Source organism: Onthophagus taurus, chromosome 7, assembly GCF_036711975.1.
Source record: "Onthophagus taurus isolate NC chromosome 7, IU_Otau_3.0, whole genome shotgun sequence".
In the NCBI taxonomy this organism is placed as follows: Eukaryota; Metazoa; Arthropoda; class Insecta; order Coleoptera; family Scarabaeidae; genus Onthophagus; species Onthophagus taurus.
The window spans coordinates 35,008,298-35,022,038 of NC_091972.1; the positions used below are offsets into that span (position 1 = coordinate 35,008,298).

At 33.0% G+C, this 13,741-nt stretch overlaps 1 protein-coding gene across 1 annotated transcript; it reads left to right on the top strand.

Annotated features, from left to right (window-relative positions):
- Nucleotides 1-870: 870 nt before the first annotated feature.
- LOC139430489 (piggyBac transposable element-derived protein 4-like) lies at nt 871-4,520 on the top strand. Its single transcript, XM_071197550.1, has 3 exons — nt 871-914; nt 3,046-3,321; nt 3,812-4,520. Exons 1-3 carry the CDS (start codon nt 871-873, stop codon nt 4,518-4,520), a joined length of 1,029 nt encoding a protein of 342 aa, XP_071053651.1.
- Nucleotides 4,521-13,741: the final 9,221 nt, after the last annotated feature.

Here is a 13,741-nt window from a genome sequence, read left to right on the forward strand (position 1 = left end):
ACAAAAGTCGAAGCACGATCTCCCAATTGTTAATTTCAGTGCTTGCATTATTTCCATAATGCTTATAAGACCGTCATTAAAATTGCAAGCAGCTATATCAGTCGCAATGTCAATCACTTTCACTGCGTTGAAAACATCAGTGCCGATTGCTGGCTTGTGAGTGTACTCATCAATTTCTGACAAAGCGTACGTTTTTGCCAGGAACACCACGAGTCAACACCAACTGGACAATTGTCATGCTTTGGAGTTTCATCTGTTGAAATTTTATGATACAAAGTAGCACAGATCTCTTTTTTCATGTCCTTCACGGAATCGCAATTTCTGCGAATAGCCAATCCATAATACAAGGAAAGTTCATCAATTAATTTTCCTGTTAATTTTCCTTTGCCTCCTAATTCGCGGGTGTTTCTTTTTAGATTTCGTAACCGTGTGCCCATACGTTTCTGAACGTGATCGACGCATTCTTTTTTGGTTACTATTACACTGTCATAGAGCTGAGCGTCCATAATACCTTTGAAGGTTTTGCTCTCTGTCTCCTACGTAAAAACAGTACTTCAAATTATGTTTTTCTTCGGATCGTTGAAACATCTCTACGACGGAGTCCACTTCCATTTTTCCTGAAGATCCGACATGGTTTATATCACATATTTCTTTATGATCTTCGACCCAATCTTGAAATTCCGCAGTTCTTTACCTTTCCAGTAACTACACTTTTTACAAATTTTTGACTTTATCTTTGGAATTATCCCTTTGTTTGATAGAAGTCGGGTAAAGTTTTCTACTTCAATAGCGTTTTTGAAAAATGATATTTTATGTTCTTTTTAACTTTTTTGTACAAGGTCAAAATACCGGTATATACAATGGATAAAAATGAAACAAAAAGTGGTTACAGAAATCTTAGAATTTCCTGTGAGGTGTGTTACAAAAATCAATTTTTTGAGCAGAAGAACATTCCGCAAATGTTTTCTGTCAATGGATTCTCATTCTAGACAGTATAAAGAACACTTTTAAGCAAAAAAAAAACGATTTTTTTTCATTTCAAAGGTGGCATACCCCCTTAATGAGAACTTGGATCAAAATGAACAAGATGTTGAAGAATCCTGTAATAACCAAAGCGGAAGTACGAAAAGCTATAAATGTTTTACATTCTTTAATTTATTAAAGGATTTAGAGAAAAACATAGAAGTCGATTAAAAAAAAAACAATCGTATATAACCGATTACTTTTTCTAATTAATAAAATGCTTGTTTTAGTTTAAATGAAATTGATTGTTTTATTTCTTTTTAATTCCATAAAAAACCTCTGCATGTGGGATTAAGATTTTTATAAGTGGGATTTTAAAGTTGTTCTCCACAGATCTCACTTATCCAGGTTCAACTGTAATTGCAAATGGTGTCGTAAACCCAAATATAAATGATTAACTTGTATCCAGCGATGAGGACACAGCAACGAGTTTAGTCAAATTAATTAACCGATCCAATGTGGTTAAGTCAGGTTTTTTTAGCAATTATCTCACCTTACCAAAATCTCATCGAATTCTGATCATTCTGATGATGATGAAATTTTATTAAATACAGTCGGATTAGAACAACATCAAACTGACCAAGATAAGAACATTAATAATGATCAGTAAGACAAGAAATAACAGGAAGACGACAAAATACAACTTCAAGAATTGAATGGAGATGAAAAATAGATACTTTATATAATGAATAAATAAGTGAAATGAAAAAGTATAGCATTAATGTATAACAATTAACATATGTCCAATAACTATAACATTGCCGCCCAATAACTATAATATGTCCAATGACTGTAGTTTTTGCAATAAATAATTGAAAATGTAATCGGTGCTTTCAGTGTTATCTACGAAATTAGATAAGTTACTACATTCGTGCAAAATGTGCAGAGGAATAATGTAAGAAATGCAAATTTGCGTTTTCGTTGTATCACTATTATTTAAAAATAGTCCTCTAGTATCTATAAGTCTTGTATTACTTTTTCCAGCACTATATTAAACAGGCAAACAGGAGACACGACAGCGCATCACCCTGCCTCACACCTACGGTTGTCTCTGGTTGTCTCGAAAGCGTCTGAAATTTCATTTTGTATTTTTACATGACATATCACATAAGATACTACCATACGTCGCGTCGCCTAAAAATAAATAACAAGGTGAAGCGTGTCGATATTGTACATTTCTCAAGCATCTGACGTAATACAAAAATCTGGTCTGTCGTCGATCGACTAGCTCGAAATCCGCATTGGTATTGTCCAATTCTGGGTTCCGCGTACGTCCTTATACGAGCTGTCAAGATGTGCTACAGTATTTTGTAGGCAGTGTTTAGTACTGTGACCGCTCGATAGTTACTACGTTCTAATCTTATGTAAGGGACATATGACTCTGACGTTCCACTCTTCCGGAATCCGTTTTTCGCGCCAAACTTTTAGGATGATTTGCAGCATGGCTTCTTCTAATCTTTGTCCACCGGTATCTCTTCCCGGAGTTTTATTATATTTCCTGCAAGTTGGGCATTTTAATAGTGGAACCCAACTATTGAGGATCCTCCTTGTTGGTACGAATTTTTCCGGATGCTTGCTCTTAGATATGTTGAGTTTCAGTTTAAAATCCTTTCTTATTTTGTTGACTCTTTGGTAGAACATTCTCGTCTCTGAGTGCTTCTTAACCTTCCGGCGGGCGCGCTTGTGTACAAAGTACACACAATTGTGTTTAAGGGGTAGAATGACGTAATTTCCGGGGAAATAAACCTTTCTTTAGCAGGTATTCCTTTAGAGTTAATTTGTCTTTTGAAAGCTACGGTTGAAAATTTTTTGAGAGGCTTAGAAATTACAAAAAAAAAAAAATTAGTGAGATTAAGTGAGTTTGTGTACAAAATACACGTACGCGCCTCTTCGTGTTATTGTTAATTAATTAAGGTAGGTTAATATTTTGAAATCTTTATTTTTAAAACACGAAATTAACGCTGAAAACTTAGGATTTATTTAATTAATTTTTACCTGAATGATCTCTTTATTTTTATTCAGAATATCAGGAAATGATAATTTGAGAGATGGCTTGTTAGATTTTTTGAAAGAGGAACCTAAGGAAAGTATCGACGATAGCGATATATCCGATGAAGAAGAAGAAATTGTGCAAAGTGAACATGATAGTGACTCAGAGCAGAGCGCCAATGAAACAGAGGAAGCACACACAAGTAGTGGTAACTTTTTTCTAGGAAGAGGAAAACCGAAAGTAATAAAAAAGACAAGTTCGGCGAGCAAGTCTGAGGTAAACCAACAAGATGACGAATCATTGAAATGGTATAAAAATCCTAATAAGCGACCTTCGAAAATTAGGGGTAAAAATATCGTAAAAGTTCTACCTGGACTTACAACAAAAACACGGAACATTACCGACGAAATAAGTGCATTTCAAGCAATTATTACTCCAAACATAATCAACGATATTGTCCGATATACAAATAAATACATCGAATCCAAACGTAATACGATTTCATATTCGAGGGAACGAGACTGAAAATACAACAATTTGCGAAATATTAGCTTTATTTGGAACTCTTTTCTTGATTGGTACGAAGAAAGGATCTCATGTAAACGTGATGGATCTGTGGAATAGTGATGGCACCGGCATTCAAATTCTCTGAGCAGTAATGGGTTCCAAACGATTTTTATTTCTGTTGAGAAGTCTTCGTTTTGATGATAAATCAACAAGGAATGAAAGGAAGAAAACGGATAAGTTGGCTCCAATCAGATCAATCCTTGATTCCTTTGTCAATAATTGTAAAAACAGTTATAACGTTAGCGAATATGTAACCATTGACGAAATGTTGCACTCGTTTAGAGGTAGATGTAGCTTTGTGCAATATATACCAAGCAAACCTGCTAAATACGGTATAAAAATTTTTACCATGTGCGATGCCAAATCTTTTTATACCAGCAACTTTGAAGTTTATTGTGGGCAACAACCAAATGGAATTTATAAAGTTTCCAATTCACCCATCGACATTGTGAAACGGTTAATAACACCAATTGAAAATTCTGGTAGAAATCAAACGACGGACAATTGGTATAGTAGCTTAACCTTAGCTAAATATCTTCTAGAAAAAAAAATTACATTCATCGAAACATTACGTAAAAACAAACGTGAAATTCCTCCGGAGTTTTTGCCAAATAAAAATCGTCAACCTCAATCATCTTTATTTGGCTTTCAACAAGATACTGCATTAGTCTCTTATGTCCCAAGAAAAAACAAAGCCGTTATATTATTATCAACGATGTACGACTTACCGGAAGTTGACGAAGAATCTCATAAACCCGAAATAATTTTAAGTTATAATCAAACAAAAGGAGCAGTAGATACGGTTGATAAGATGTGCGCTGCCTACTCTATTTCGAGGGTCACTAGACGATGGCCATTAGCTCTGTTTTTTACGCTGCTAAATATAGCGGGAATAAACTCGCAAATATTGTATTTTACAAAACATTCTACGGGAAATTAGTGTCGTCGAAGAATTTTCTTAAGTAATTTAGTAATTGCTTTAATGAAAGAGCAACTAATTATGAGAGCTCAAATAATTTCACTGCCAAAGGATATTCGAGCGTTTTTGCAAATATCCTACAAGGGCGCTGAGTGCGGGACGTCGGAAACACAACCAACTCAATCTAAAAAACGAGGGAGGTGTAAATTGTGTACAAATACAAATACTACACAAAAATGTTGTAAATGTAAGCAATTCATATGTAAAAAACACTCAAAAACTATGATAACTTGCTCGACTTGTGAAATGCATTTAGACTCTGACTCATAATTGATTTATTAGTTGTTCATTATGTTATTATGTTATTGTAAACACATAAAATATAACAATAAAGTGTCGTGTATTCTCTGTATTGTTTTTTTTTGTGAATTAACATGTAAATTTCCCCCAAAAGAAGAAATTTTCCTATGTGTACATTGTACACTACGCGCCTGCTCGTATAATAAAAATAGGCACGCCTGCCGAAAGGTTAAGTCGTTCTATTTCGTTCAATATTTTCTCCTCATCTTTTCTTTTCTTTTTCCTATGTATCCCCTTTTCTCCTCTGCTAAGGTCTCTGTCTCTCTTGTTTTCCGCTGTTGCTTCCTCTAATATGCTTTGTTCTTTCTGTTCGTCACCTCTTGGCATTCTTCTCGTTTCGTAGTGTTTTATGGTCGTAACATATTTGTTTTATGACCATGTTAGCACATTGCCACATAGAGTTTACTGGTCCGTCATCTTTAATCTTTATATTTTCCTCAATATAATTCTGGTGTGCAATCAATATTTCATCTTGTTTTAGGGCATCTGAGTTGTATCGCCTTGATTTGCTTCCTTTCACTTTTTTAACGTGTTTGCTAATCGATGTTTGCTCCCCTGTACGTTCTGGTATTTTCAGTACTAATTTGTTTTAATTTCAGTTCTACTAGGAAATGATCTGTATCAGCTTCGTATACTATTTTAACTCTATCGTTGCTTATTTTGCACAAGCTCGTTCTTTTCACTAGAACATGATCTACAATAGATTTTTAATTTCTTCATTTCACTTCCTTTGTACTCTCACAGGCACCTCCGTGTTATTATCGCGTGTTATTCCCTATCCTTCCATTAATATCGCCAATGATTGTATAATCGTCATTCTCCTTGCCCGTTACTTCTTGTATGCTATACCAGGATTTCTTGTTTTCCTCTTTATTTTCCCTTTCATTTAGTGCATACACTATTATCAGCTTTAACGCTTCTTTTGTCGGAGTTTTAATTGTCACTATCAAGATTCGCCCAGAAATGACAATTATTTGATTATTTTAAGATTAATATATGAATTCAATGTTGAAATTAAAAAAATCATATTTTTGATAGTTAAGAAATAATTCTGGTATCAAATCAAAGACCATATCTTCTTCTCGAAAGATTGAACAGAAAATGATAAATTCTAAAAATTATTATGATTATAGAGAAATAAAGGAATTAAATAAAATTATAAAATAAAAACCAATAAAATAGAGAGGTTTACTTTTATAACCTTTTTACAACCACACAATATAAAAGTAAAAGCATATCAAAAGTAAAAGCTCAAATATAAATGACATTAGGTGATCTCTACAATGTATTGCGAAATGGGTTCAATCACCGACCTATCTTCGCATTTAATGGTATCTTCATCTGAAAAGTTAAGCCGAGTGTCAATATTTGCAACACCCGGTTACCGCAGTTTCACTTTCGTCGTCGTAGTCGTCTTCGGAAAGAGTAAAACCGATTTTAAATTTGCGTTTTGCGGTCGTGGATTTTCCTTTTCTTATTTATTATACATGAAGTAACAATGCCATAATATACAATATACTACACTTGAGAACTTCTTTGAGTTCGTTCGAAGATGAAATCGTTAACTGTTTAATAATGGGAACGAAAAAATGTGTTAATGTTACGAACGTTTAATGCAATGTTAGATAGACATGTGAACGGTTTTAAATAATAGGTTTCATTAATAATTTTATTTTGAACTAATTAATCTGAATTAATTACTTAATTGTTATTTTTTTAGTTTTTTTTTCTAGAAGGTTTCAATTTAGGCATTTCAAATAAATTATAAATAAGTTATCCAACCCTTTAGGAAGTTTCACTTCAAAACCACATTCTTTCACCATTTCATACTTCTTGTATAACTCACCAAAGTATCTTAACATAAACCGTAATGTCAAATTAACATTAACATCCCGAATGGATACCTCAAATCCAATAGGTTAATTGTAAATCACCTTTCGATTGTAATTAGTTCCCGATTGATTGAGAAAGTTTTTAATTTCTTGATAGTAACCAACATTTATTTGGATCGTCTTTTATTTCTTTGCAAAGATTATTGTACAGAATTTTTGTCTGATAGATTTGCTGTGATAACTAACTTTTATTAATTCTTGTTGAGAAATATACAATTATTCCTTGTATGGTTACATACATAAATTGACATTAACAAATTTCGCTTTCTACTTAACTATTATAACAATTAAATATTAATATTTTAGATATTTTTAATTACCATTAAAAACCGCAATAATTTGATATGGTATAATAGCCAATTAAATTTCAATTTTTAGAGGTTTTTAAAAAAAGTTGATTCAGAAAACTTGCGTGCCAACAACATATAACTAAATAATAAAGCTTGTTGAACTAGTTCTGCATTTCCTAGGGCACATATCAAGGATTTAATAGAAATTTAATGCTTGGTCTTATCTACAACTTATATCATGACCATAACGGTCATCAATATTACACAAGAAATGTATATTTTAAATAGCCTCGAAATAGCGCTAATTTTCAAGTTAAAATCGGCACGAAGGTAATAATGGTGTTATACAAAATTAAAATCGCAACTATCGCAAACACAATGACATTGATCAAAATCAAACTGATATTCTTTGAACAGTATTATTCAAACATGCCTTATACTTATAATAAGCAACAGGAAAATGTAAAACTCCAAATTTACTATACTTTCTCATTGGTATTTATTATTAAATTGCTAACACAATTTACAAGAAATCCTTGACGTATCAACTAAAACAGCGTTTAGGTGGATAAAAAAATAATCATTTTCGACGAAACAAACTTTAATATAGTCAGATGCCTTCAAAGAAGGAAAGACGTAGTACTATTACTAAAGATTACTTTACTAAAGACTGGAGAGTACTAAAGACTATACTTTTGCTTGTTGAACGTCGTAGGTATTAATGTCAGAAAACTAGCACAATCAAATATAATGATGTATCATCAGTGTCTAAGCCAGTTTCACGTACGAGTAATGAACCATTGCCAATTTGTCCATGTGTAAGTGAAAATGCCCAACAAAGTTCAACTACATCTCCCTCAACCAGTGATAGTGATGATTTTGTCATGGAAGGAAACCATTTAATAACGCAAAGTGAAGTGAGTGATTTGAGCTTATCGACACAACGGGCAGAGTTGCGTGCATCACAGTTATCTTAACGCTTCAACAATTCTGCAAGAAAGGAGGAAACATGCGTTTCTGCTATGAACATACCGTATGATCGAAAGAAATAGCGTTTGTCCCTCGACTACCGTTCATTTTTAATTTTTCACATTTAAATAAATAGAACCAGTGTTAAAAATGGATTGTAGATTCAGCATTTCTAATTATCTTAAAAATATTTAGTTGCTCAGGTCCAAAACCATGTATACTTGTGTTATTATAGAAATAGCGGTTTAAATAAAATGTCTGTAAAAGACCACTATCCTCTACCATTAATGGATAACCAGCTGGGTGTAGCAAAATGTCCAGTCGATAATCCTTTAACAAAAGAACTAATGGAATTCAATTAAATATTAAGGAAAGAAAAGAAAGATTGATTGAAGAACTATTGGAAGAAAACAGAACCAAGATGGAAAAGAGATACGACAAAAGAAGAAAGGAAGGGGGAAAACTTAAGATAGGAGAGTACCTAGTTTTGGTGTACAGTTATGCTGGACAGGAATTAGTTAAAGGTAGAGCCGAAATACAGAGGTTGTACAGAGTGTGTGTCATTGACACTGAATGGCAGTTCGGCAAAAGGTGACATAAAACGATCATGAACATTTTATAATACTTAGAACTGGAGTATATAGCGTATGATTTTTATACTTTTGTTTAGTTATGAAAGTTGGGAAGTAGCTATGAAGATGTCGATAGAAGTAGGTTTAGTACAGTAAGTACGTTTAGTTATATTTTGGACGATGTCGATATCCTCGCAACCCTTCAATGAGAAGAAAAGAGCAGAAAAGAGGTAAAGTTGCACAGCATTCAAGATGTATTACTGTAGCAATATACGCTGATGTTAGGTTATCTTAGCAGTTCATATTAATCAACCTTAAAAAACCTTAGTTAATATATGATTGAAAATATGGTGTACCAAAGCTATTACATCATCAATCATAAAAATCAACCGGCAGCTATATGGAAAATAATTAATACCTGTAAGTCTTCTGGGAATGCTGATGGAAAGGATAGTAATTTAGACGCGAATGAACTTAATATTTTTTTTTTAAATGTATCGGATAGATTGGCTAAGTATTTGGAAGGGGACGAAGATTCGCTGTCGTTTCTCTTCGAACATGTCAATTACTCAAATGGGGAATATTTTATCTTCAAAACTTTTTTACAGGTGGTGGGTCGGGATTCCTTTGACGCTCTTAAGCGTGGCAATTCGGTTGATGCGTTTGGTTTAAACGCGGTCATAATAAAAAAGGTCAAAAACTGTCTGATCGCAGTACTTACTGCTCTGTTCAATCAGTGTTTAAACACAGGATGTTTTCCTGATAAATTTAAGATGGCAAGAGTTTTCCCCCTATTCAAATAAAGTGATATTGATGATCCTTCGAACTTTAGACCAAGTAGTATATTGCCGGTGTTGTCAAAAATTTTTGAAATGCTATCGAAAAATCAATTAATCAATTATTTTGAAAATAATATTTTTAACAAACAACAATTTGCCTTTAGAATAGGATTCTCTACGGCACTGGCTGTACAAAATTTTGTCGAGTATGTGGTCGATGGTTTTGAGGCTTCGTAATGCACTGAAGCATTTTTTTTGGATCTTACCAAAGCTTTTGATTGCGTGTCTCATTCTATCTTAATACGTAAATTATACGTTTACAATGTCGCCCCGGACGTTTGTAAGCTTTTGTCATCTTATCTCAGAAATAGAAGTCAATATGTTAAATTTAACTCGGTGATGTCTAACCCTGGGAATATTACAAGTGGTGTTCCTCAATTTTGAGTCCTATTTTGTTCTTAATATATGTAAATGACTTGCCTTCTTTCCTGAGTGGTGGAAGCTCAAATTCAATCTTGTATACGGATGACAAAAGTTTGCTGACAAAACATGATTCTGACGTTGATGCCAGGGGATTGCAAGATTTAATGTTAGAATCGGCAAGACATTGGTTTGCAAGTAATCGTCTAACACTGAATGCTGATAAAACAGAAGTAATGACCTTTACACTAAAGCAAACTGCTATTAAATCCTGTGTAGCGGAGAAATTAGCTTAATGAGCTGAGTTTTCCTCTGCTCGGATATTGCGATAAGCTTATTTTGCGCTTTTTCAGAGCCATCTAAGTTATGGGTTACTGGCCTGAGGACATGCCCCGATCAATAAAAGAATATTTGGTATACAAAGAAGAGCTATTAGAAATATTGCTAACTTGAATTATACTGATGACTGTAGGCCTTCTTTTATCAAATTTTTGTTGAGTGAAGAAAAACCACATATTCTCAAAGCAAGTATACAAATATTCTTGATTCTCAAGAAAACGAATTCTTAGTAAAAGTAAATCAATAATCTTGAAAAAGAGTATCTTAGTGTTACGTCAACAACCCCATTTTCGTATCGAGAATAGATTTCTTAAGACAAGAGTAATGTATCTTACTTTTTAGAAAAACTTATTCATGTAACAACAATCTTGTATAATTCTTCATTTGAGTATTATAAATTATTGACGCAAGAATGGATTTTTTGATACAAAAAATTGATATTATCCGATGCTAAGAATATGACATACTTCATTCGATAATATTTCTATTCTTAAAATAAAAAAATATTTTTGTTTTAAGAGTATCTTATACTTGTTTCTAAGAAATACATTCAAGAATCAATTTTTCTTGATAGTCAAGAATAATTTCCCTCAGTGTACCTTCATAATATATTTTGCGGTGTTTAAACCTCACTTTTTTACATCCTAGTCAGCACAGGAAAAATAGTGATGTTCACAATTATGGCATTAGGGGGAGGAACGACATTCGACCAAAGGCACTGCCACTGGAGAGGTCGAGAAACGCTTATAATTACTATGGAGTGAAATTCTTCAACGCTTTGCATTGTGGTTATAGAAGCTTACTTTATAAAGTTTTTATAACCAAAGTTCAAGATGTTTTAATAAAGAAGGCATATTACTCCCATAGATGATTTCCCCAAGCTTGACCTAGCTGCTTAGGTCTAACTAATTGTAAGTAGTATGTATTGACTTTTAAATCGTAAGTATTCTGTTTCTCTTCCTTTATCTTTCTTCCTTGCGCTTGCTCTCCTCATTTCCTAATCTTGTAACATTCCTTGCCTTCCTATTTTTTGTTCCAATATCGCATATATTATATTTTCACACAGGAAGGTGGAAAACAGATTAAAATACAACCTGTCATTGTTATTTCGCCCTGTCTCGCTCTCTTTGTTCTTTATGACATGGACTGTTATGCAACTACAAATATGTCTTGAAGCATTCATGCCCAGATATAAATTGTGACTAATATCAGTAATTTTTTGAAATTTGTTAATTTTTACATTTGAATTCTTGAAAGTTGACAATTTGTGCTTATATAATTTATGTGCGGAACATTACTTTTGAAACCCACTGTGGTTCTTTATTTGAAAGAAACAATTAAGATGATATTTCTGGTTTGAATAAAGATTTATGACTTTCTCACATCATTAAATATTGTTTTTATACCGTAGATATTTAATTGGAAAAAAAACGGTGTAGTTTTAAGAAAAAAAAATAATTAACCGCAAACCGGATACAGAAACTAATTCGAAATGCGAATCATTTTCCTTTCACCGGATTGAAAAACGATAATTCGATTAAATAAATAAAAGATCTTCACAATCTGTTTGTAGATCGATTGCTCAATTATCGCATTGAACACGGCAGTGTCTTTATTATAAAACATAAAACACACAACGCAATTACCGAATTAATATTTATGTCGCAATTAAAATTTCTTTTAACTTGCAACATTCTCGGTTTACCAATGAGTCGAGACCGAAGATGTTTATTTATTTAGATAGTATTTATGATAATGTACAAGTTGTATTTAGCGTTATGGTTAACCGCATAATCCAGGTTTTATTATTTCGATATTTCGTTACGCTTGGTTTACAACTATTATCTTGCTCAATAATCAATTTAATCGCTATTCGCATTCCTAACATCATTCATTTAAATGGTTTCTAAACAATTACTAATTATCTGAGTAACTATCTTGATTGCTTATAGAGTTTGTACTATTTGTTATATTCAGCAATTATAAAGTAATTAATTAAATGTTATAAAATACTTAATGTAGTGAATACGACTGATGGTAATTATGAAATGTCATAGGCCCATAGGGATTAATTGAGATATAGTTTGTAAACAAATTATATGTTCTTGAATAGAATATTCAACACAAGTTTATTCAGAATACCGATATATGCCCTTTTGTTTCTCTTCATCTGTTGATCGGTTGCCAGTTTACAGTTTGAAGCTGTATTACAGTATGTGTTAATCCTAAGAATTCCCAGTATATAGATTCCTAAATCAACCGTATCTACCGTGTGGTATATATACACCGCATATTGACATATAACAACCATATATATTAAGATATCAGTATTATGACACACAATAAATGGCGAACTAAATTGACTCGAATGTTTATTTTCTCTAACGTCTTCAAGTCTTGGACATAGAAACATAAACAATAAGAAAAACGCGTCTAATTGACGACAACTTTCTTGATTATTTGACTATACTGATAACGATGCTCATACTCTGAATGAGTTTCTCGCTGTGCTTACGTACTTGTACAGATTTCGCCAACGTGAATAAGAAAGTGTCTCTTATCGCGGTAAGATTACGAAAAAGATTTTCGGTTACAGTGCTGACCTCTCTTGCGAATATTGATACTTTTAACCATGGGGAATGCATGAATTGAGTTTTCTTTGCCAGGCAATTCTTTATCGTCAATTTGAAGAAATTTTCTCACATTTCATTGTATTATTATAGGACAGTATCTAGGACAGTCAAATATAGGACATTTGACCAAATTCACGCGCCAGATACCGATTCAGTCCCTTCAGCCTTTAGTCCGTCTGCTATCAGTAAATCATAAAGAGACGTCATACAATCGTTAGTCGCGGTTGGAAAAACATTCCTAACTGTTTTAGTTATATTTGGTAAGATTGTGATTAAAAAACATCAACGGAAGATTAGTTTGTTAAAAAATATGTACTACTCATACTTTAAGATTGACCTTTGTGATGAGGATAGTCTTAGACACAGCACAAAGTATGCTACGTATGTGATGAATATCTTAGGAAATGGTCAAAAAAAGGAGAAGAAGTGTTTCTGACCATAAACCATGAGACATTTTCGATAATGTTATCCTGGATATGCCGACTGATGTAGACTTAAAGAGAAGAACTTGTTAGGTTCAGTAACATTCATGTATACAGGTAAAGAAAGGAGAAATACATATACTTTAATATACTGCTCATATATTGCTGGTTTGATTAATAAATTCGGAATTGGATGTAAAAAGAATGAATGGAGACTGCTTATAGATTCATCTAAAGGATGATCTATAGTGATGGATCATTACCTGTTGCTCATTCTGTTCATATTAAAGAAACGTATGAAAATCTTGATACAGTTTTAAATAAAGTTAACTGTTATACATAGGATTCCCGGATATGTGACGATTTGAAAGTGTCAGGCATTCAGGCTTGGCCGGTAAAGCAGTTTAACGACTTAGTCATATTCTTTATGTCAATGGACCTATAGGGCAAGGAATCAACATTGGCCCAGAAAAAAATTGGCCTGTTAGAAAATCTTTAACACCTGAAAAGCAAAATGTTCTACGCAAGAATTTCGTGGATCTGAAAAACATTCTAGTGACACCTCT

Bases quoted from the DNA above. Each gene is read 5' to 3' on its own strand.
- LOC139430489 (XM_071197550.1), top strand. From the start codon at position 871: ATGAAACAAAAAGTGGTTACAGAAATCTTAGAATTTCCTGTGAG. The intron at 915-3,045 runs GTGTGTTACAAA...ATTTTTATTCAG, and splicing joins ATCTTAGAATTTCCTGTGAG to AATATCAGGAAATGATAATT. The intron at 3,322-3,811 runs GTATAAAAATCC...TTGTAAAAACAG, and splicing joins GATGACGAATCATTGAAATG to TTATAACGTTAGCGAATATG.